The sequence below is a fragment of the Gobius niger genome, assembly GCF_951799975.1.
Source record: "Gobius niger genome assembly, chromosome: 21".
In the NCBI taxonomy this organism is placed as follows: Eukaryota; Metazoa; Chordata; class Actinopteri; order Gobiiformes; family Gobiidae; genus Gobius; species Gobius niger.
In genome coordinates this window covers 9,533,338-9,559,230 of record NC_136872.1, presented here as the reverse complement: position 1 = coordinate 9,559,230, position 25,893 = coordinate 9,533,338, and the positions used below count along the sequence as shown (strand labels likewise).

The window sequence follows — 25,893 nt, the reverse complement described above, 5'->3', positions numbered from 1 at the left end:
AAGCTGTCACGCAAACTCTTGAAAAAAACCACAATGGAAAAGTTTTATTTAGCATTAGTGTTTTTGGCGGAACAGTAAAATACTTTGGATTTGAACGGATGTTGGCATTGACTGTAAAGCATATTGCAAACAGAGAGTATATTGTTACTTGGCTTTGTGCAAAATTCACTGTAACATAACACAGAAAGGTTTAAAAAAAATATACATAATTGCACAATTGTATAATTGTTTACATTCCCAAGAGCATAATACAGTCATAGATCGATTTATGATGATTACTGTGGAAAATTAATTTGATTACCTACTATAAACGGTAGTATAGATGGGTTTAACAGTGATGTAAATTGAAGAGCGTTGCTATAGCAATGAAGAATTGAAAACCTGAAAATGGCATACATAACATGAAAAACGTAACTTGGCTGAAACCCATCTATAATACAGAAAATGTGGATTATATTTCTATTGTGATTCTGCATATCAAGTTATTTTAATTGCATTATTTTCGCCATTGTTGTGTGTCCTGATCCAACTTTTAAGCCATAAAAGTAACAATGAGAAAAACATCACTTCCTCATTCAATGTATGTATTCAATGATTCAATGTGTAAAAAGCTTTTTTTACTGAAAAAATTAAGTAAGTTTGTGTAAATCCTAGCGCACTGTGGTACATTACGCGTTCCTTCATGCATGAACGCTTATAAATTAGCGCCATCCAGCCGGAGCTACAGTTGGATCAATTGTCGGTGTTAATAAGCAGCTGATTAGCCGTGCGCCCGTACACAAGTGTTTGTTCTCTAACGTGACGCTATTACAATTACAGCTCCATGCGACGTCCACTAATGAGGCTCTCAGCTGATGTAAGCGGCGCTGTGCCTATCGGCTTTCCTGCGCGGCATATGGCCTGTGGCAGATAGCTCAACTCTGGCAGCTATACTTACAGGCTGTATAATATCTAATGACACAAGACTGGCTATTCTATATATAAGAAACGGATTAAATGAGACGGGGGATTATCTTTAGGACAAGTTAATGTGCCGGTATTCTCTGCAGAGTCTCCATAATTCCATAACGTTCAATGCATTATGGACAGATAAGGAGGTATCCAAGCGAGCGTAAGGTGCGGCTATTGGCATTTTGGAGTGTCCCTTCTTGCATCCAGGTGGTATGTAGAGTACGTACCACAACTCATAAACCATGCTCCTCAGATTGCAGTGGCGAATAGAAAGATCTGGATGAGTGGCATGACCTTCAGTGTCGAAAGATCAGCGAGGACGGCCTGCAAAATGTGGGAAAGCAGCATCTTAGAAATGACTTTTTGAGGTGAGCTCTCTGCACCTAAACAAGGCCTTCCTCATTTTACTCCCAAGGATCAATGAAAGGCAGCCTCTGCTTTGCCGCACAAAAAAGCAGTGGCACTAATTATTACATGATCATTTGTGTAGATCTTGATGTGAGCCTATGGCAAACTGGCTACTGTCCATGGTGCTTAAATGACAGGTCAGACGCTCCAATTCACCACAACATAATTAAAGCTGCACTGTGCAACTTTTTAGGTTAAAAAAAAGTTGATATAAAAGTTGATATTAAAATATAATACAAATATTTGACCGTTCAGTGACCCAGCGGATGCTTGGGTGATTAACATGGCGCCTTTCCTTACCATTCCGATGGCTGGTAGGACGCTCCAGGATCATGGTATCCATGGTTACATAAAAACCTACCAGAAATCTAAAAAAACTGACTGATAAAATTAACCCTGAAGCGCCATAGGAGCCACTGAAGGCGCCGAGCTAACCACCCATACAGCCGCTGGGCCACGACAAGGTCAACTATGCACAAATATCAACTTTTTTTCACATAAGAAGTTGCACAATGCACCTTTAATATAACATAATGTATAATAATATACATAAATATAAAGAAAGGTAAGTTTTGAACTAGGTATCATTCGTTTGGCATTTTTGTTAGGGTTATTAATTTTGGCACGAGATGTGACGCAAGAAGAGGTAGACATTTCATATCTGTCGCTAAGCAATCACACTATACATAAGGGCCAATAGAGAGCCTTAGTTTTATCCAAAGAATAGAACATAAAATGTCAACTTTTTGTAAAACTATATTTATACTTACCACAAGCTCTATCCCATTTGTGTGAGCCATATATTATTTGGGGTGTACCTGAATATGTACCACTAGATGGCACCCCGTGGTGACTTGATTGTGGGACCACAGGAACCTTGTACCTGTGAGATTTAAATGGCCGGAGGTCTTTTGTTATACGGTTGTTGGGTTGGCGAGGTCAAATGTTTTTGATCGTGCAATGTACGCCGGATTTTTGTTAATTTCCCATGTGAAGTATTATGAGCTCAAAATACGCCATCAAATTTAGTTCAGTTTTGATTACGACCGGCTATGAATACTTTAAGTTTATCATATATATAATTTTCAACTTTGAACGAACGGGTCAGGGGATTTGGACATGCGTTAATCAGACCTAACACATTAAAAAGTAATGAATAGAAAAACAAAACTTGTCTGAAATGTTGTCGTCCCACCATTTCAGGACGACACTGTATTTAGGAAAGGATCTCATTAAATTGCATTGATGAGTAAAAGTTCCTGCAGGATCAGAGTCATTTCTAGTGAGCTCAGACTCACTGAATGCAATTTTGCTCACATTTACAGTGTCCCAATAACTGCAGCTAAGCAAAACAATCCTGCAGGTTTCTTTCCAAGCAACAATCCCTGCTTGAGATGCACCACACACCCCCCACCCGCCCCCTGTTCTTTTGGTCTGGGGGATAGAACAAATTTAGGACTCCGATCATGTTAAAGACGGAGGGGTACTATTTCAACACTGGACCTGCGCTTCTAAATATAAAGCTAAGGACCGCCGTGTTATGATCTGTCCTCTTTGGTCGAGGGCAGGTGGCGCATGAGCAAGCAAATAGTGCGGGCCGGCAGCATCCTGTCACTCCGGTGCGTCACATTGTAGTCCGTACACCTGATCGCGCTCAGAATTAGGCGAAGGGGGGGGAGAGAGGGGGGGGAAGGGGTGGTGGTGGGGGGATACGTGTAGCAAGTCATCGTATGGTTTACACTTGGTTTTAGTCATATGATAGTGACACCTCGGTATGCAGGCCAAGCAGGGTATAAAGTTCAGGCATGCACAAGTTATAAAGTAGACGTTACTGTAATGAGTGGCAGAAGCGAAGGGCTTCTCAGTGCGTAGGGGCTGCATCATTTGCGGGAAAAATAAAGCAAAAAGAAATAAAAAGCGAAGCGCAGCTAGTCCAGAAAACGTTTCAGCATCCGTTAGCCTGCTCAATGTATTCTTCCCAGAGCTGCTAGCATTTAGCCGTCAGAAATAGCAAATTATAAACAATTCAGATTCATCGACCACATTTAGGTGATATCAAAGCCGAGTTAGATATAATGAATAAATATACAGACAGATTTTAATTTAGATACGAATTAGCGTATGAATTGGCTAAAATGCTAAATCATATTTTGTAGGAAAAGGGAACACTGTTTAAAATAATATACTGTATATAATTGCACTTTTTAGTAGATTCGAATTGTTTTAAGTGAGAAAATGGAATCATGAACTTCCACACTAAGCCTAGCTTTTGAAGGATGTTTTTAAGACTATTTTTGACAGGCAATTCTGAAATTGTTAAAAAGGTTTTTAGTGAATAAAAGTGAAAAATGTGGCAGAATGTGGAGAGGTGAATATTTTTGGGCTTCTTCCCCGGCGGTCACCTTTTATTTCCTTCCCCCACAGACATGTGCGGGCAGGAGACGGGGTTACTGGTACTGGCCCGTCATCAATAGCTATTTCGGTCCTCCTAAGATTATGTGAGGGACATCAGGGGCCCGGGAGGAAGGAGTTTCAGGCGCACAAGTAAAATGTGAGCTACCTCAGCCGATGCCAGCGACGTCACCTCCATCAGGTTCTCGGCTCGGAAGGCGAACACGGCAGCTGCCAATACTGGGGCGGAGAGGGCGCAGGGTGACATGTTACAAAAATAAAAAAAAAAGACTTGGGATTGGGATTCAAAGTGAGGTGTGCTGATGTTTACCGGCGACGATCTCCAGGGAGTCGTATCCAAGAATGCGGTCCCACAGCAGGAGGAGCTGATCGGTGGAGAGGTAGCCGGAGAAGGCACGCACCATCCACTTAAAGGCTATACGCAACCTGTGTCAGAAAACAACAACAGAATACCAGAATTAAAAAAGAAAGAAATTTAAAAGAGAAGAATGAAGTTTTGACATATTTAGTCAGACTTACAAAAAAAAAGATAAAAGGATTCTTGTTTTCAGTTTTATTGCAAAATGATTCATATTATGCCAAAAAATAGACCTTGTGAGTGCATTACGTTACCACTAGATGGCAGCGTTACCTAAATAGTGAGCAGCACAGGTTGGCCACACACTTCACGTGAATAGGCTGCATTCACAACATTCTAGAATGTCATGTCAAATACAAACCTGCCACATTCAACTCATGTCTGAAAGCCCTTTCATCAGAACAACACCAAGCACATCATTTAGAACATTGACTCCACTTTTTCGACACCTTTATGAGAACGTTTGACCTTAGTTAATACATGTACTGAGAGAGAGGACATTGAACTGTGGGACAGGTTTTGTTTTAGGTGAATAGGTCCAGTCATTATATATATAATTAACCATAAACCAAGACAAACATTCGGCATTTTGATGGTTGCCATAATAGATAGAAAACATTTCTGAGCTGCACAAAATCAAATTGTATGCTGTGTTCCAGGCAACTCGTAAACTTCCGACCTCCAAATTGAAAAAAATATGCGCTTGGAGCCAACATGTAAACTCGGAGATGGTCAGAGTGGTCCGAGTTGAGATACGAGGAGACGTCAGTAATGGTGGACCCCAGTGAAGATAAAACCACTGCGTCAGTGACGTGAACCTTTGCTTTTGATCACAGCCTTCAGTATAACATATAGCATGTTCTGATTTATATCTGGTGCGAAGAAATGTTCATGCAACACTAGCATCTTATTAGCTGTTGTAGCATTAGCCGTATTGTTTTCATATATGCTTTCATATGATATATATATATTTCATATATATTTATTCAGCTGGAATGCTCTGAAGTCCTAAGTCGTCATTTCCAAGTGGGAAAAATACCAGTTACAAGTTACCAATTGCAAACTATTAAAGGAAAAGGAAAAGCACGGCCAACTCACGGTTGAGCTTCAATCTGTCGAAGATGGTAAAAGAGCTGAGGCAGGTGGGTCTGGAGCAGCCTCTCGAACTGCAGGCACAACGACACTATCCCCTACAGAAGCATTTTAGTATAGTCAATATTATAGTATGTGTAACACAAAATTATACTTCAACTTTTTAAAGTAAATGAAGGACTGCAAGCGTATGAACATATCTTACCATCTCACAAAGTGAGAGGGCATTCTCAGTCTCTCTTTTAAAATAAATATATACAGTATATATATAAAGATGGATATATCTTTAGAGGTGTTTACTCCATCACTGCCTGTTTGCAAAGGACAATGTAAAAGAAAACATCATAATTGAAGCTAATGGCAGATCCACAGCAGGGAAGGGGTCTTACCGAGGCCGAGGAGGATATGGAGTGCAGTCTGAAGAAGTAGCGGATGTACATCTCTCTGAACACGCTGTAGAGTTTGGATGGCTCATTGTACAAGTAGCACAAAGGAGCCACTGTGCAGCAAAGAGGAACAAAACCTTTGCATTAGATCATTCCAAAGATCGAGGAGTTTTTATTTCACTTCTGGAAACTAGCACTGGTTTTGTCATTTATCATTGTGATAACTTTCAAGACATGGTTTCAAAAGTTAAGACACGATTAAGATGGACAGATGCCTCAAATCCAACTGGCACGTACTCGTCGTGACAGAAATCTACCTAGATTTAGCTAATTGGATTGTGTTCTTGTGTATTTGAGGCGCATAGGGAGAGAGTAGGTTCTTCATATACAGCACCGCTTGTGCACAGGACAAACTACATAATTATATAAGCATGGATTACATTATTGTAACCAGATAAAGTTCCATTAGGCGCATAACCTTGAATCAAATAGAAATAAAAAAAAAACACTCACCATACATTGAGAAGCCATGGAAGGGGATAACACCTGTTCCAAAACGATTAGATTAAACCTTAATCTTAATTACGGCCTTTGGCTTCCTTCAATGTCAGACATGCATTATAAGAGACACAAGCTCACCGTTGGGAGGGTACACCACGGCACACTCTTCCACTCCCATTTTCCCTGCAACACGGGGGCACAAAAGCTTACAAGACTTGCAATGTTCCGCTTTGTCAGAGTTACCACTTGTACATGTGTGGGCTGCAAGGTCAGTGGAGTGGACTAGCACTTGTAATGGGCTTGACAAGGACAGGCACATGCTCGCACACACACAGGCCTTACCCTCGATGTAGGATTTGGGCGGAGTAGCGCTATTATATTTGAAGTGCTCCAAGACGGCGGTGTCGCGGGAAAAACTCAGCAAAACCTTAGAGAAAGATGAGCAAATTAGACAAAAACTCACAATATGAAAAGGAGCTCTTTATTTGTATTATTACAGATCTACATGCAGGTTTGTGTAGTGACTGTACCTGTACCTGCAAGATTAGTTTGTATCAACTGGACTAGGATTAAAATCTTTACTATAATAGAAAAAAGTACTTACACTGCCTGACCATAATAAAAGTCACCATCTGGATTTCAAAAGTTTAGGTATTTAGTAGCGGGGGGAAAAATCTAAGTATTGAAAGCAGGCACCGAAAAAAGTTTTGATGCTTTATTTATTTTTTTACTTTGTCCCTATCTTTTTGCCCAATGTTTGCCCCATTTTTTACCATTTTACATTTTTCCCTATTTCCCTTAATTTTTGGTCCCATTTTCTCAATTTTTCCCCCATTTATTCCCCATTTTCCCCCTATTTTTTTTTTTTTTTAACCACAAAATTTTTCCTTATTTTTGCCACAATTTCTCCCATGTTTCCATAATTTATTCCCATCCCCCCCCCCCCCCCCTATTTTTGTCCTTTAAAAAAAAAAAAAAAATCAAAATGAATCACACAATTTTTCCTTATTTTTGCCACAAACATCTCCCATTTTCCACACCTTTCCAGACATTGGAAATGAACCTGATATTGTAAATTTGCAGATCTTCCACACATTATTGTTCTGTTTTCTGGTTCTAGACAACAAGTGAAAAGGAAAATCTTAAGAGATCTCAGTGGGACTATCCTGGTTAAATAAACGTCAAGTATCGCTAAAGTACTGGCATCGGGAAAAAAAAAAAAACGATTCCCAGCCCTAGCTCTGCTGCAGTTGGTCAGGTCTGGGTTCAGCTACACTATGTGCCCAAAAAACGTCCAGACTGACCAGGTTTTTCATTTTCAAAACAATTTTACATTTCTATTTTTAATGTATTATGGTACAGTACGACTAGAAGTTAAATTCATACAGTTTTAGCATCAGACTGCTACAGGAAAGCATAGAAATAGCGAAAAGAGGACTGATAACATTCTGAAGCCACTGTCATTTTTACTTGTGATTACAGATAAAGGACTGACTTGAGCTGCAGATTAGCCGCCCGTCACTGTATAAATAACAGTGATTAAAGAAGCGCATGTGCACACCGTGTGCCAAAGCATACAGCCTTTCCATCTCAAGTGGCTTCTCTCTTCCCCCAGACAAGATGGATATTCAAGTGGCAGGCCTTGTTCCATTACCGTGCCATTTCTGTCTTTTTTTGAGACGCCGTTTCATTTCCACAGGCCACTTATGACAAATTATATTGAGGACAATCATCTGCCTGCGGCCCAAAACGAGACGGGCAGTGCTCCCTCCAGGACGCCTGATAGGACCGTAGCTGATGGAGGGGAAAGAGGGAGGCCATGATGCGTCTGTCAACTGACCTTAAGGACCTGTGTATAGATCGTAACACGGCGTGGGCTGCTATCTTACAATGGGAACACACGTGATGAAGTACATTGTATGCTCAAAGCACCCACGTTTCTGCTTCTGAGGGGAAGAAAGCCTTTACTCCTAAAGGGACAGTCTCTTATCTGTTACCTGCAATTGAGACTGTAATAAAAGATAAATAAAAGATTATTGTTTGGACAAAAAAGGCTTTGGGAGAGTGTGATATTGGCTTTCTCCACTGTTGCCGCTCAACTAGATTTACGTATGACTTTTTTCATTCATTTTCATTTCATTTCATTTTGCCTGTAATGTTATGGATTTCCTGTTTTTGAAGCAACAACAAACACCACTTTTAAGGCGAGACACTGCCGGTGAAACCTTTGCTGTAGATTTTTGGCATGAAAACATTTATACGTTTTATATTTATACATTACAAGTCATTTCATGTTTTCAGTCAGGCCTTTTACACATAAAAATTGCCAATATTTTCAGTGAAAAACTCCAAATATTGAATGCTTGCATACAAAATGTCATAAAATGTATTTAAACTGAGATGGGAGAAAGGAAAAAAGCTAGTTAAAAATGTCCGAAGGTGGGGTTAGTTGTTCTTTAATCTCTTAACCAACACCTTAACTGAGCACACATTCTTCAGTTGTTATCCAGGTATCCAGGCTTTACCCAAATCTCAGGGCTTCTTGAAAAATAAGCATCAAAATAGCAACGAAACGAAACGTAAACGGGGATGAAGAGCAGAGCTGAACTAAGAGTTACCCCTGTATCTCTTTGTAATGAGAGATACAGTGGCAACTCTGTGACTCCCTAACCCCAATTACTAGTAATTACCACGTTTAGTGCCACAATAAGTACCACTGTCATTACTAGTAATTACCACTGTAAGTACCATGGACTTACCGGCCCGTAATGTAAAGTGTTACCAAAATGTGCTGCCTTAAAGTGGGGGTTAAGGGGTTATGTTCATACTTTAATTCAATAACTGTCAAAGAAATTTTACTTTTGAACCATATCACCCAATCCTGAGATAATGCACAAAAAAGTACTCAGCTCGCCCTGAACATTGTGTCTCATTTTGGAAAACACTCAAAATGATTGAATATTGAAAACCATTGTGCACTGTTTACGAACCAAAGCTTCCTCTTACATTACAATAACAGGACACTTTTCCTTGACAAGCACTGCCCTTTGTCATTCCTTTACAGTTCTCCTATTACCGTTTCTGTCTATCAACAGGCTGCATTGTCTGACTTCACCTCTGTGTAACTGCGCAAAACTGCTCTGCAAAGTGATTAAGGAGAACCTCTCGACAATAGCACAGTGCTCCTACAGCATAAAGGACGCTAATCTGCAGTTGACCACACAGCATCACGACTGAGAGTTTCGGAGTAGATTCTTTCACTGCCTGCTGGAACTGTCACCGCTCAATATCCACACAGATAGTGTTTTAATCCTGCTCTGCCAAGGACATTTGTTGGGTGAGGGTTTCCGGGCTGACATTTTCACAGCTGTTAAATAAACCCAAGTGCACAGGCTCATCTATCGTTAACAATGCAAGTAAAAGGACGGAGTGTACTTTAGGGAGCTATTGGTATCAATGCCTATTGGTAAAAAAAAGCCAATAATTTTAACTAACATCCTCATGCCCCTAGAGGCCATAAGCGCCACTGCAGGTGTCGCAGCATGTTGCGATTTTTTGAGAGAGTAAATACTACGCTGACAGAAAAGACAAAGGGATATTGTATATTGTGCCACAACTCAATGACACAATGGAGATCATTTTTTTCACTCAAACGTGGCTGTAAATACTGTTTAAGTGGCGCTAGCCCACGGTTAGCTTTGCCCGCTAGCCTGCTAGCTTCTTCTTCATGATTCGATTAGTGTGTATTGCGCCTCCGACCCGGAGGCAGGGAAGTTGCAAAGGTGGTTTTCTGGCCAAAGACACCAGGGGGAGATGAAAGACCCCCCAATCATCCCATTATCACTTGTATTACCCAGAGCAGGACAACGAAAAGGATTTACTAAGGTAAACAACTTACTTAGTTTAAGTTTAATGTGGTAAAAAGTCAATTTTTTTGTCTCAATAATACATCTGTTTGAGAATTTTAAATTTTTGGATTATGATGATCACAATACATGTTTTATTATCAGGACATACTTTTTACTCATGTAACTTCATTGTTGAGATATCAACAAAACTGCAGATTAAGAATACTGTCCTGATCCCAAAACATTGGGGGGGGATTTAATTTCATTGAGAGATTTGTCATTGTTAATTTCTTCCCATGGTATGATACTGTATAATAGGAAGCACAAAATATGTTTTATCAATCCAAATATTCCAATAATCAGGTTCTGTGTCGCGGCTCTAATTCTTTTGCAGATTGTGTCGCTGTTTCTACAGACACAGATGAATGGAGCCGAAGTCTGTACCTGATACAGGAAGTCTTCAAAGACAAAGTAGTAGTCGTCATTACTGGCAGTCAGTTTGACATCCTGTAAGAACAACAGAGAACATGTTATCTCCTGAAGCAGCAGTAATGATCCCACTGTCAGGGGGGGTAACTACCTTATAGATAAGGTTGTCCACCAACAGGTCGTGTTGGATGACTCCGGCCTTCAGCTGCTCATAGTACATCACATCCTGAGACACAGACATCATGAGTGAGCTGGACAAACTAGTTCACAGATCCTAAAGCCTCATGTATGTCAAAACTGAGCTTGCATTAGAGACACAAAGGTCAATCACATGGTCAAGATTTGAATGCTCCAGTCTTTCCTTGAATAAGTTGTGAACAAATTCTGCCAGTTCAGATCTCGTGGTTCTTGGGTTATACTTGGTGTGAAAGATTTGAGAAACAATGGCTTAACCCCCCTTCTGTGAATCTAATATGGATGGTAGATTGTCCAAACTCCCGTTAAACGAAGCCCAAGCGGCGCCGGTGACAGTAATGACGGCAGGATTGAACCGGTGCGAACAGATGGATGCCGTGTTTCCGACAGCAGGTTTAGCTCAGTGTCTCCGGTCGCAGACAGGTGTTACAGATGAGCGGCCGGCGCAGACGATGGAGCGGTGAAAGTGTGCCGTTAGACGTGAGCGAGACCTGGAAGTGATCAGCGCCGCACACACACAGACACACAGACAGACACTGCAGTTCAAGAGAGGCCCTTTGGAACTGTACTTCTGCTTTCGTAGTTTGTCAATGGAGATTCAAGCGAAACTGGGAATCATATCAATAATATTATGAGGTTAAGGCTTTGTAGCTTTACACTTTTGCTAGTCTTAGAACGAGCACATTTCCAGTGATCTGTCTTTTCAGAATTTTTATCAACTGTCCCCAATCAGCAAATACGACAAATCATTAAGACACGGTGTTCCTAATGAAGGGCTCCTTGCTGCTACATCCATCTGACTTTTATAAATACTTGTGTCTGCGCTGTCTCGGACCCTTTTAACTCGTCAGGACACCTTCCTCCTCCCGTCCACTGCATTGTTAAAGTGCCTCGGCCACAGCGGGAGGGGGGCAGGGGACGCGGCGGTTTGCACTGCCACACGAGCAGCAGGCGGGCGGCTCTGTTTGGGCCCGCTGTGCCAAATCGCCTGCGTTTGATTATGTTAACATTTGTACACTCTGGACAGGCTGAAGCGAGCGGAGATAAACACGGCTACGGGAGGTTCACACAGCTGCTGTTACGCAAACGTTATACCTCGAGTGTGAATGCATTACCTATGGTAGAGGCTGTGGGAATGTTTTTAACCTATTTTCAGTATGCAAACACAACGAAAACATCTGATACAGTGGTTCTCAAACCTTTGACACCAAGTTTGACCCTTCAAGCACCGTCAGGACCAAACCGGTTCAAACATTGACCAACTTGTGTCTAAACTGGATGAAATCCAGAAAAACACTGGTATCGCTTTATTATAAGGGTACAGGAAATGATACATAATTTATGATGAATGCATGCATCATGACCTTGAATTCATCAGTTCATGAGGTTTTATGAATAAATATTTAATTTACACAGTTGATTAAGGCAATGAACTCATTAATGATCATAAACCTAATCTTTGATAACTTTTCAAAAATATATATATACATTACTATGTTGTTAGAGAGCCTTGCTTATTCAGGTACTGAATTCAAACTTTATATTCATTTAAAAAATATATATATATATTGCCATTGGTGTTTAATGTAATATTTAGATGCATTGTTATTATGCCTATAGAAGATTACCATACGGCCATGGTTATATTGTGAACTTTAACATTTGTTGGTGTACACAATAATGGCTAATAAACAGAAGAGAGCTAAAACCAACATCCAAGACTTCTTTTTGAGATTCATTCATTCCTTTGCTGTCATTTTGCAGGACTATGTCAATACGTCATTCTTGATATCTGTATTTAATTTAGACCGCCTTATATACCGTGGCTAAGGTGTTCAAAGAAGTTTCGAAAAATGCAGAATATGATTCCCACATGTCACTTTTAAAATGTTCAGTAAAATATGCTGAACAGTGAGTTACTCACCTTTAAAGCATGATAACAGTTCATTCATTAGTAATTCTGTTTTTGCCATTTTTGATTAAACCAATGAGGCAAAGCGAAGTGTTAAACTTGTTTAGCTGTTCTCTTAAGACATAAAAAATAAATAAATGAATCTAAGTTATCCAAGCGTTAATGCTTTAGTTTAAGGAACACATTCAAAATGAACTCATGATGAACTAATGGGGAGTTGGTCCTTACCCATCAGTATCCTCTGCACAAAAATAACCTTCACGGTCAAAATTAATTAGTCAGAATATTAATGAGCTCATCGCCTAATTAACGGTGTCAATTCATGAGTATTTATTAATGAAGCCTGATGAACTCACCTTAATTTATAATTAATTAATTCATGCATGAATTCCTGAATCTTTATTATAAAGTGTTACCAAAACACTGAACTCAAATGCTAAATCACTAAAGTATAAATGAAATTATCTCGAATTAAAGTAAATAAAGTCATGCTTCTGAAAAACCAAGACAAAAGTGCTCATGAATTTGATCTATTCAAAAATGAAACTCTCAAAGCAGCGTTTGTCAAAACTGGGGCATCAAAAACCCCTCACTTTGAGACTCAGCAGCTGCATGTACACGACAAATGACTGGTGACAGACGGCCGCGGGGGAGACGTGGGCCCGTCTCGCACATGACACACACATACGCGGGGCGGCGGGGCCAGTACCTGTGGCTGGTTGGTGGCGTTGAGGATGAGAGCCCACAGGTCAGCGCGGAGCCCAGTGGGACAGCCCTGTCTGCTGTACTGCTGCGCCGCAGCACTGTCCTGCTCCTCCACCACTGGAGACAATGTGCATTATTTATTCATTCGAACATGCGGGTTTGAACTGAGCTCAGGCCTGGCTACGCTCGCTGCTGAACATGATATAGAAGGGTTGTAATTTTAGCTGTAAGTGCTTGTTACATCCACAGATTTTAGTTTGAAACCTACTACATCGTAAATAGTAAATGTTCTCCACTTATAGCTCTTTTCCACCGACGTTATGTGCTCAAAGTGCTTTACAGCATACATGCACCAATGTACGCAGACACTGGAACAGGAGCCGGGATTCAAACCCCTGACCTTCTGATCGTGACACTACCATTTACGCCACTGTCGCCCCAGCCACATCCGAGGCATGAAATGTGTGACAAGCACAAAATGTTTCATTATCAAATAATCCACCAGTTTTTACTTGCAACATCACATTCCTGAAACACAGAGTACAATTACTGTATGTGACTTTCCCAAAGTGGCACTTGGAAATACTGGGAAATTAACAATTCTACCAGCACTCTGCCCTAAATCACAGATGAGACACTGCATGAAAACATACTGTCACTGATTTCAGATGTAACGTAAACCCACATGCCTCCCAACTGTCTTATTTGGGTGCATTAAGCCTTTGGCCTGAACACCAGGAGGCTGACAGTGTAGTTTTTAGCAATAATAATCCCAGTGTTTACACCATTGCCATAGCACAGCGGTGAGTCAAAGAGCTGTCTGCTTCCAAACATTTATCAAGCTTCATTATTGTAATGTGTCCCTTTGAACAAATTATTTTTATTCAATGATTGACATGGCATAAATTTAGCTATTTGATTCCAATCTTCAAAAATTAGAAAAACAAAAGCATTTTGAATGGTATAAATATCTACGACGAAGGCTTGACAATTGACAAAAATTCCACTGTGGTTTGTCTAAAAGTGTTGGTGAGAAAGTAGGTGGCCTGTGTCTTACCTTTCTTCCCAATTTGAACATACTCGTTCTCGAAAAGGTCTGCATAGCAACAGGAAACAAATAAAATAATCAGGTTAGTTTTGTTGACTCACGCCATCTCCGGGAGTTAAAAACACGGCAGAACTGGATAAGACACTATTTAAAGAGACACTAATACTGTCAATTTCCGAAGTTAACAGAGATACAGTTTGAGGAAAGCCAGAGCGACGTGCGGAGCAGGAGCGGAAAACAGTAGATATGTACACAGTGCGCGCCATACACAATTAGGACCAGATTTATGACAGTAAAAATAAAAGGAAGAAAGTTTAAAGACCATAGAATAAGATAAAAAGGGCTTAAAGGGAAGTCACGCATTTTAAACAACAGTGTCAGGCCCCCGGATCAAAATCTCTATTAATGTGAACGATGAAGGACCGGGAAGATGACATAATCTCCAAAAGGGCTGAAGTTACGTTTTCAAAATAACATTAAAGGAAAAAAGGCCTCAAGCAGCCAAGAATCTTTCATTTCTAGTTTGAGGGATTTTTCCTCTTTGTTCCTTACAAAAGTGGAGAAGCACGGGCACAGTTTCATGAAAAGCAACTCTGTCCAACTGTTAAAGGGTGATCGATCATCCTTTGGGGTTGTTGTTGCCAGTGGCACAGGAAACATTACACTGGTAGAACAAATAATTTACTAAATTAAATTCCAACAAATTCTAGAGGAAAACAGTGAAGTTAAAAAGAAAATGGCTTCTACTAGGGATACACCAACCGATACTGGTATCGGATATTGGAGCAAACACCGGAAAAAATATTATAATATCAATATTGGGTATTGGCTACAAATATCCGATACTGAACCGATGATAGATTTGGTTCCCACGCCTTAAAAACACAACTTTTACCACCTAAATCTAAGTGAATATGGGCATGCATGTATTTGTAAGTACATCATTGTAAAGCTAAGAACCTGGGGGATTCAACCACTGAGCTAGTTTTAATCTTTGCAAATGTATTTTTGATCACAAAATTCTGCGGTTAGCAATAGCATGCTAAAGCTAGCTGGAGCATGCTAATGCTAACGAAAACTAATCAAGGCTGTGTCAGAAACTATGATGGAAATGCCTAAAGTAGCCAAACAAAATAAAAGCCAAGTGTTCATATTTTAGATTAAGAAATAATTGATCTAGCATATTTGTAATGATCAGATTACGTAATGTCAGGTGTTAATATTGATGTAACCTAAAGCCTGTCATACACCTAAGGATATTTAGAGCACAAAAGTCATCCATGTTAAATGTTTATCCAGTTAATCAATAGATATAATTGATAAATAAGGAGAATAAAGTATCCGAGGCACAACTGGATGAGGTTAAATGATATTCTTTTATTCGGACGCCAACGCGTTTTTCGACCATCTGGTCTTTGTCACTTTCACATCGCCATGACAAAGACCCGAAGGTCAAAACGCGCCGGTGTCTGAATAAAAGAATATCATTTAACCTCATCCAGTTGTGCCTCGGATACTTTATTCTCCTCATTCGTCAGATTCTGCCCGTTCCTTCCGAAGAGCACCTGGTACTACTATACACGATCGAGATCCAGTGAGCACCTCCGGCCTCCTCCTCATTCAGAAATAATTGATAATTGATCTGTAACATGACAATAAAATCTGACTTTATTGATCTTAAAATGGAGAAGAGTCATTCAAATTTTCACTCAGAAAAAGCAACTTTTAAGAAAGTCTCTTGCTATCGATAAATATCAGATATCGGCAGATACTCAAATCCTGGTATTGGCATTGGTAGCAAAAAAGCTGGATCGGTCAATCTCAAGCTTCTACAAATGAATCATAAACATAACAAAATCAAGGCAGGATTGAACAAGAGTTCTTTAGTTTGCCCTTTTTTCCTTACAAACATCCAGTGCATTGCAAATTCCAGTATGTAGAGATTTCTGGCCAGTCTTGTATGCACTGCTCTTTGGAGGTCCATCCACAGATCTTCAATTTCATGGTCATTCATGCATTTTGATGAGAGTTTACGTATTCCTCCAGAATTTGTTGGAAATGAATTGAGTTCATTCTTCATTCTATCGCATGAAATGTTCCCTATGCCACTGGCTGCAAAACAACCCCCAAAGGATGATCGATTCACCCCCAGGCTTTATACTTGGACAGAAGTGCTTTACATGAAATTCTTTGCCCCTTCTTCTCCACTTTTGTAAGGAAGAAAGGGCAGAAATCCCAATCCCACAAACTAGAATTGAAAGACTCTCAGCTGTCTACAAAAGCATTAAAAGCAGTGATACTTGCCATATCGGGGTGCTATGAGGTATTAACTCACTGTATGTACCTGGATGAATGTGCGCGTGGTCATCAATCCCCAACTGCCCGGTGTTCAGGCTGAGTTCAGAAAAGGCCCGTCTCTGAAAGCGCAAGGGAGGTTTCAAGTTTACAAAAGCGCAAAAAAAGAATTGCGGATAAGGGCATCACCATCGGAGCGAGTACCAGCTGTGGGATGTCCCGCACGTTGAGGGGGACTTGGATGAGACCCCAGTGGCTCCGGATGCTGACCTCCTCGCTGCTGTCGTGGTTTGGGTTTCTCAGGCTGATCAATACCTGCAACAGTGACGACATTAGTGAAACGACGAGTGTGTTGCCAGTGAGTAGACAAGAATAGAAGAAGAATTTGTCTTTTATGGTTAATAAAGCCCGATTTGCATGGGAAGAGAATTACCAGGAGACGTCGGTAAAATTGAAATTACCCCAGGATGTCGGTAATTTTTATGGGTATTCGCACGGGATCAGCAATGTCCATAATTTTCTCATTTTTACAGACTTTTTCCCAGAAATGACTGATTCATAATGACATTGGATCATGACGATAAGCCCTTTATTCATTCGCGTCGCCAGTGCTAGCTAACTAGGTTTGTTGATGAGCTTTGCTTTAGCGAGAAAAGACATTTTTTACCGAACAAAACGATGAACGACATCAGAGTCAAGTCTGTGGGATTTTGCTCTTCTCATAAAACAGCAGTTTCCTTTCTCTTGTTTTTGTATTCCAAACTTTGCCCCAATATAAACTTTCACTCAGACCGCCATTTTGGCTGTGCCTCCAGTTCATTCCAGTTCATGTCTGTGTAACGTAAGTTTTCTCTTTAATACCTCTTATTAACTCATAGTTAAAAATACATTTTCAATCGATGCTCTTATTTAGACGTCATTACGAAGGTTAAAGACTCAAAACGGCGACATGTCAATTCGCACGGGATTAGAATCACCCAGGGACTTGAGTTTGCAGAACTACTGGACCTATCCGCATAAAGTCGCCTCCACCTTCTGAGGAGACTGAGGTCCTTCAGAGTGAGAAGGCCTCTGCTCAGGACTTTTTATGACTCTGTGGTGGCCTCTGCTCTCCACTAAGCTGCCGTGTGCTGGGCCCGGGCAGCACAGAGCGGGACAGACTGAACAAGCTGGTCAAGAGGGCCAGCTCTGTCCTGGGCTGCCCCCTGGACTCCGTGGAGGAGGTGAGTGACAGGAGGGTGTTCGCCAAGCTCACCTCCATCATGGACAACACCTCCCACCCACTGCACGGGACTGTAGAGGAGCTGAGCAGCTCTTTCAGTGGCAGACTGAGACACCCTCAATGCAAGAAGGAGCAGTGCCTTCATCCCCACTGCTGTCAGACTGTATAACAAGACTGTAAAGTAACATGTGCAATAACCCCTGTATTTAAATCACTTACCTGCGTCACTTTATTAACCACTTGCACTATGATGTAAACCTGCACTGCTATAACATTCTTGTTTATAGTCTGTTTACTTAATTACTGTTTATACGTCTGCCCCCACAAAGTCCTTGGTAGTCATTGTACATAAAATACCACTATTTTACTATTTAATCGTTTTTTTGTTTATTTTCTCACATTTTCTGCCCATTTGAACACCCTGAGTGTTTCTAAAGCTGTATGTAACAAGTACATTTCTCCATTGTGAGATCAATAAAGGCTATCTTATCTTATCTTATCTTAAAGTTCATCGTCTACTGTCAGCAAAACCCCTTCCTTTAACCTGGAATTTTGACCTAAAATTCACAACTCGTATCAAGCTACAGCCATTTTCTTTCCTAAACCTATGAGCTTGACATAAATGCACAGCAAAAGGAGGGGATGCACCTGTATAAACCAACACTGGCAGATTGTAAAACGTGTCCAGCTGCCAATTAGTTACGTTAAACGTCTGGAATTCCTTTCTACACCTCATCAACAATAAGATGCTTACCTCCAGGAAGTCTTTGGGCGCATAAACAGGTCTGAAGCGGCTTAAATCTGCAACAAGAAAGGGTAAGTATTTAGCAACAAGTGTCGATATGTTTAGGTTTTGTATATCAAGTTTTGTCACTTGAAAACGCCTTTCAACACTTTACTTTACGTTACTCTTACTTGAGTAAATATTTTGGCGACCGTGCCCATCTCCATATTGTTTACGTGGGGAGTTCAGGGACAGATGAAGTAGCTCTTTTATCTAGACTATACAAATGCGTTGAGGCAGGAGGAACACTTTGTCATCTGTGTGCGGAGAACAATGCAAGCGTCTCGCGGTGGCCTCTGAGTGGGACTTCCAGAGCTCGGCAGTAAATCGGCGCGGCGTGTCAGCTGCGTACGAGCTCGGAATCGAGTTTTGAGCGGAAGGAAAGAGCGCTGTCTGGATAGTTTCGAGATTGGGAGTCCAGTGTACACAGCCCAGCCGGCGGCACACACAGAGCTCCTGTTATTGCCGAGCGTGATAGCGCTGTTTAGATCTCAGGGTCACTTTGCTCTTTGTGCTGAATATACCAGTGAAAGATAAAGATGTGTGGTGTATTCTTCCGCAATAAAAAGAGCAGACATAACATGCAATGAAATGTATCGGTCATCCAGAGGTCCAGATTAGCCGATACGCTTGTTGAAGTTCTACACAGGTCAGAAAGTGGAAAATCTAAATGCAGAAAGAGTGTCATTTGGGGAACTGCAACATGTCCCTTGGTTAAAAAACTTCTGAACCCCGACATGAACAGAGCACATATTGTCCACTTTGACTTTACCCCAATCTTAAGGCGAAAAAGTGGCAAAAGAGCTACAAAAACATGCCGGAATAGCAAATATTACACAATAAAAAAGCGGCAAAAACACACGAGATATAGTATACGTATAGAGTGATGAAAAAGCAGCCAATGAATGACCAAAAAGTGACAAAATAGCAATAAAAAAGCCACAAAAAAAGTGACAAAAATTAGATGAAAATGTGACGAAAACAAACAAAAGAAAAAAGCGATTAAATAAAGATGAGTACACATAACAAAAAACGCTTCCAAAATGTGACAAAAACTCAGGAAAAGAGCGACAAAAACGTGCTGGAAAAGCAACAGTAACATGACAAAGAAACCAACAAAAACACGACTAAAGAGTGATGAAAAAGCAACAAAAAGGCCCAGACAGACCGACAAAAAGGTGAGAAAAATGCGATGGAAAAGTGACCAAAACACGACAGGAGAAAAACACAGAAAAGATGACAAAAACAACATTTATTTTATTTTTTATTTAACTTTTTTTAAGCGTTATTGTAGTTTTTGGTCACCTTTTTGAATCGCATTTTTCTCACCTTTTTGTCGCTCTGTCATGGCTTTTTCGTTGCTTTTTCATCACTCTTTAATCGTGGGTTTTTGCTTTTAGATTAAGGTAATGCCAAAAACTGGGGAAAATGTGCTCGGGGTTATGTGGGGGTTAATAACTTGTTTGTTGTGCACGAGGCCATGGTTTGTATCAAAATTCAAGCATGTCAGAAAGCACGTGTGAAGTGGTGTCCTTTGTTATCATCTCCACTTCTCCAATTATCCAGCTTTAAACAAGAGCGTCAGTGACTCTTTGATGAGGTACTGTCTCCGGAGTGCAGACCTGGTTCCTCTGTGCCCAGCTCGTTCCATTTGTTGGTCAGCTCCTTCTGTTCCACTGCGGGCCTCTGTGCGGGCGGAGAGACGGGCGTTTCAACAAACAGATGCTACACAGTCAAAGCAAACCGTAAAAGCTCATACCCCGGATACAACATTGATAAACACTTTCTGAAGCTAACAGTACTTCAAACTATTTTAAAACGTTACTGGGAGCATCTACAGAGATAGAAGGGCGGTCTTTTGCACATTACCATTCGAGCCAGTGGCACTCCCAGCTCGGTGCTCATGCTGTTGAGGCTTTTGAGGACACGCTTCTCCCAGCTGGCCTGTGGGGAGCACACACGAGCACACACACACACGGCTCAGGACACTCACCATCTCTAACAGGTGGAAGTCAATCCTGCAATGCTGTTTGTTTCCTTTATATGTTATTGTCAGGTCTTCTTCTGTATGTATGAATGTGATCATACTCTGAGGTAACACGTTTTGCTTTTTTGAGAATCAGATGCTACTTCCCCCCCCCCCCATCAAAGAAAAATCCAATCGTGAGGCAGTGCCTTGTCCGATGCTAATGAGAATAAGATAATACTGCGTGTTCCCATTTCACAATAACAGGCTGTTCTTCTAACAACTGCTCAGGAAGTGCAATTATGGACGAAACATTACATGTACGACTAGGGCATTCTGAAGTTGGATATAAACTAGAAAAAGTTATTTAATGCTGTTCATTTGTTTAAGAAATTCATTTAACCTCTTAAAGGAACAGGCCACCGTTTTCCATACTGAGATATGTTCATACCTGAGCTTAGACGAGTTGATACATACCTGTCTGGTCTTTGTGCCCGTGGAAGAGCGTGGTAGCTTCCAACTTCACCCCCATTTGGAGCTATAGGAATATGCTGGGAGAGGCCAAATGCTAACAACATCTTTGGTCGTTTTGCGTGACTGAGTGCACGTGTGAAAACCAGAGGGGTACACATCAACTCGTCTAAGCTCAGGTGAGAACATATCTCAGTATATAAAAACGGCACCTTAACCAAGTGCATTTTCTCCGATTCAGCTTTACCCAAATCTATAAGGTTACAGCCTGTAGGCCAGTGTAATTTCTCTCATTTGAAAGCTAAGACCTACAAAACTGATCTTAACAGACCGCTTTTTGTTATCATTGCATTTTTTGTCACTTTTCTGTTGCTTTTTGTTGCATTTTCATCCTTGTTTTTTGACTACTTTTGTTGCTATTCTTACACTCTTTTTCAAGAGGCTTTTAGACTAGGGTAAAGCCAAACTGGAGAAAATGTGCTTGGTTTCAGGTGGGGGTTAGGAGGTTAAAAAAAAAAAATTCATCCATTCATTTTCTGCTGTATATCTGGGTGGGTCCGGGAACCAGCAGTCTAATTCTACAACAAGAGCTGCTACATTGCCAGCTTAAAACTTGCTCCTCCGTTCTTTAGGCTCTTCCCTGTTCCCCTCATGTCCCTTTGATGCAGCCTGTGACTAAGTGTGCTGCTGTGCTCGTAGCTGACAGACTCGTGGTGGACGGTGGTGAAGAAGGGGCAGTGATGAGGATGCGAGTAGACAGACAGACCTGGGCTTTGCGCATGTAGGCCAGTGGCTCTTTGAGGTGCTCAGGGGGAGGCGTGGGATGACTGGGGGGCAGCTGCCTGGAAGAAGCACAAACAAAAGATGGCCGAGTTCAGAAGCCCGTCAGTCAGGACACTCCATAAAAATAACAGGAGACTCAAAGTTGTTAAGTAGCTTTTTGGGCAATTGTAAGTTCTGGCTATAGTTTTAAGAAAGCAACAAAAAAAAAGGAAATGAAAATAACCCACTAAAGAGTCCCAAACACTCAGATGTAGCACTCATCTCTGTCTATTCCCAGTAAGCTTAAGGCGTATCGAATGACTCAAGCCCGCGATCTCTTAAACAACATTCAGTGTAATGTAAACAACTGTACGAGTGCATATGGGGCTGACTAATGGCAAAAAGAGAGACGCATTAGTCAATGTTGTAAGTCATGCTCTAAAAGCACTGCATTAAGACCCTGCCTCAGGAGAGACGGCCAGGTAAGAAGAGTCTGAGAGTGCACTTGACTTCACTGTGGACAGAACAAAGTGTCTTCACGAATCGTCCTCACAGCAACGTTACATAAACGAGGAATATGATTTGAACTGAATGCATCATCTTTAGCTCTGGTTTGGATCAGCCATGGTTTAGTCCAGGTTTAATGATTGGTTAAGATTTTTGTCTTGATTTAGGATGGTTTTTTTCCCCTTTTCAGTTAACCTGGTAACTGAGCACATTTTCCCCATTTCGGCTTTACCCAAATCTTAAAGCTTCTTGACTGGAGCTTACAGCCTTTGGGCAAGAGGAACACTTAATTTGAAAGCTAAGACCCACAAAACGAATTAAGCTTATTTCTCGTTATGATTGTCAAGTTTCATCCATTTTTGTTTTTCTTGCGTTTTTTTTTTTTTTTTCACATTTTGTGGCTTGATCGCAGTTGCATTACACAAAAAAACCTAAATGTTAAAAAACAAAAACAAAAAAAACATGAAAACATGACAAAAAACATTGAAAACGTGGCAAAAATGTGGCAAAGACCTGACAAAAAAAAAGCGATAATAAAAATGTGACCAAAAAAAGCAATAATAAAAATGTGACAAAAATGAGGCAAAAATGTGACATAAATCTGGCAAAAATGTGAGAAAAATGTGGCAAAAAAGCAATGAAATTGTGACAAAAATCTGGCAAGAAAATGTGGCAAAGACATGAGAAAAAAGTGGCAAAAAAATCCAATGAAAACTTGGCAAAAACGTGACATAAAAAGCAATGAAAACATGATAAAAACATGACAAAAATGTGACAAAGACGCGATAAATGTGGCAAAAAAGCAACAAAAATGTCAAAAAATGTGGCAAAAACGCAACTAAAACAACTAAAACCTGATAACAAACACAAGGAAGAAACTACATATACATTTTGCAGATCTCAGCTTTAAAATGAGGCGTAACACCGGCCTATTGACTGTAACAACTCTCCGGAAGCTTTTAGATTTGGGTAAAACTGGAGAAAATATGCTCGGTGGAGGTTAAGGGATTCATGTGTCATTTGCTGTATCACTGGATAAAGCATCATGAGAGAAAAACATCCTGCTGCAAAGGCGCTCACTCAATAAAGTCAATGTAAAGTAAATGAACCATGTTATCATCAGGTATGTGTGTTTTGTCACTGGGCAGTCCTTACTTACTCTACATAGGGGCCTGTACAGTAGATGGAAATATTCTAAGCTCAACTAGTTTGACAAGGACGTTAAGCTTAAGAATAAATTGACTAAACACTTGTTGAACAGAAGTACACTTGTGGAAAGACAATTCATGCATTCTACTTTGTGTTTGTTTTGGGAAAATTGCTCAACTACATGACACTTTGGATCTTGACTTTCCAACTTATTATAAGTATTTTATTATGCTGCTTATGCCTTTACTTACAGCACCTTTTATATTGAAATAACACAATCCCTTACAATCATGACAGTGTTTAGCTAAAACTAGATGTATAGTGGGTATCATGATCGCAATAACCCCATTTTAAATATCTCACCAAGACGCTAAGGACAAACGGTTGATTTATAGTTTTAATATCTCACTCAGACAAAACTGGAAACATCTCTTCTGGGGTTTATCTGCTGTATTCCAGATGCATTTTTATGTTTTTTTTTTGTCATTTCATGATTAGGTTTGTTTATTTGGTTTGTTTATTTGCTCCCACTTTCACGTGTGATGTGCCAGCTCCAAATTTGTCACACTAACCGTCACCCGAAGTGAAATAAACGCAATGGAAATTAATGAAATATCACAAAATAGCTCGCAATGAGTGAAACCGAGAGTTTTATGTGCGGCGTTATTTAGATGAGCATGGCTTACACATGCAGCTCTCTGTACACTGCGTTCTGGAGACGTCTTTCCCAGCCTGCAGGGACGGAGGACAGAATTAGTCATGATTACAGAAGAAATTACAATTCACTGCAACATTATCTAAAAATACACATGTACATAAAGTCTATCAGCGCCCGAGAATCTAAATGGTAGAAGGAAAGATGTGACTTTTCCATTTGTCTTTGATGCTCACTTTTTGCTTTCATAACTCTATCAGCTCAACTTTTCCTTTTTAATGAGTTGTCTTTTTGCAATTATTGGCACTTCATTCTTTTGGAACTGAAAAATGAAACATTATGACACAGAACATATTATCACATCATTAGAGCCCAAGTACCACTGGTAATACTAGGGAGAGATTCTATTCAATAGAAGTACTGAAACGATACTTGGTTTACAATATATGAACGACACTAATATATTTGTCTAGATTAGAAGCATAAAATAGAACACTAATGTTATTTCATTCCATAAAAGACTTTTTATTTTGAATATGTTCCATTTATTTGAGCTGAAACAACCAGTAACTTTCTTTAGTGCCGTTTCTGGACCGAACAGGCATCGAAACTTGCTATTTGCTATAAAAAATCTAAAGAAAAGTATTAGTTGCTATACTGGATTCGGATAACTTTATTTTTCGATATCAGTCATCCCTTAACTTTTTTTTTCGTTTAACAGTACCAAGCCCTATGAGGGGGATCGCCGTGTCGTCACGTCCGAGGCACTGGTGGGCAATGCAAATGTAGTAAATAGATAATAATAGTTCTATGGTGGGTCATCGTTCACAAACAGAGCATTGCATCTGTGAAAAGATCTGTGATTTAAATAAACAGCTCTTCAAGCTCAGAAAAATCAGCTATTTGCCCACCAGGCATCAAAAGATCAGGTGAAAATCGCGGAAATAAACAATAACAGCGATCCTCCCTATAGTAGTTGAGATTCTTCAGGCAGTACTCGGTGCAATTTTACACTTTATTTACTTTAACTAGAGATCATTTCATTTATGCTTCAGCAATCCAATTAAGAAAGATATTGTTCTTGTCGGATTTAGATATGGTTTAGATTAGATATAGTTCAGTCCAGTTTAAGACTGTTTAAGGCTCTGTTTAGACCGAATGGTATATGTGCTTGTTGGCACTTGGATGATCGTGTGTGTGACTGAGTGTGAAAAGTTTGAGAACTATTGATCTTTTCAATACAATTTAGCTCGCCAAAATGTCACTACGACATTTGGATTATACGGACAAGTGAGCTAAGAGAGTGAACATCCCCACCTGATGTCCTGAGGAAACTGCGTACGTCATCTTTAAGGGACCCCAGTTTGATCTCGGGTTGATGCAGGCATTCCTATTCACATTTCACAAAGAGAAACAAGTTAAAACACGCCTTGCGCTTACAGTTCAATCCTACAACAGCCCGTTTGTGCCGTTGTCAACCTGCCCCAGCAGCCAAAACATTATAATCCACAGAGCAGCCCTTTGATGGACAGGCAGGCACCTGCTCTGCTCCGCATCGTTAGCCACATGCTAACGCCACTTACCTTAGCATGTCGCTCTATCTGCGAGTGTAAATGGCTTCCCTTCAGACGCTGGACAATTTGAGCGATTGTCAGTGACAACTCGGTTCCTTCGTTCATTATTTTGTGTGTCAAAGCTGCTTGATATGTGTTTTACAGGATGTTTAAATGATGGTGCAGCATCCAGAGAAGCAGACTCCGCCCCCCTGCACAAGTATCTTAGCAACGGGTACATGAGAAACAACACTGACCTTTAGTTCCGCCAAGAGATTGGTTCC

General features: G+C 40.5%; 1 protein-coding gene and 1 long non-coding RNA gene across 3 annotated transcripts in view; one reads left to right on the top strand and one right to left on the bottom strand.

Moving 5' to 3' along the window:
• The window catches only part of LOC306980452, a 359,700-nt gene that overhangs the window by 226,698 nt on the left and 107,109 nt on the right, over positions 1-25,893 (top strand). The gene's annotated exons all lie outside the window — the stretch shown is intronic.
• Positions 501-25,837, bottom strand: tbc1d19 (TBC1 domain family, member 19). Of its 2 annotated transcripts, none has more exons than XM_079579830.1 (21): positions 25,640-25,837; positions 25,374-25,446; positions 24,088-24,133; positions 21,750-21,825; positions 20,416-20,490; positions 20,169-20,232; positions 18,517-18,563; positions 16,730-16,855; positions 16,590-16,662; positions 14,255-14,293; positions 13,202-13,314; positions 10,537-10,611; positions 10,401-10,463; positions 6,451-6,535; positions 6,247-6,291; positions 6,121-6,153; positions 5,611-5,720; positions 5,228-5,319; positions 4,082-4,197; positions 3,920-3,990; positions 501-1,275 (listed from the first exon to the last, which is right to left on the bottom strand). In XM_079579830.1, the coding sequence occupies exons 1-21, from the start codon at positions 25,733-25,735 to the stop codon at positions 1,201-1,203; spliced, it is 1,593 nt and encodes a 530-aa protein (XP_079435956.1). In that variant the 5' UTR covers positions 25,736-25,837; the 3' UTR covers positions 501-1,200. The 2 variants fall into 2 exon arrangements, with proteins under 2 accessions (XP_079435956.1, XP_079435957.1); XM_079579831.1 differs by having other exon boundaries at positions 503-1,275; positions 16,745-16,855.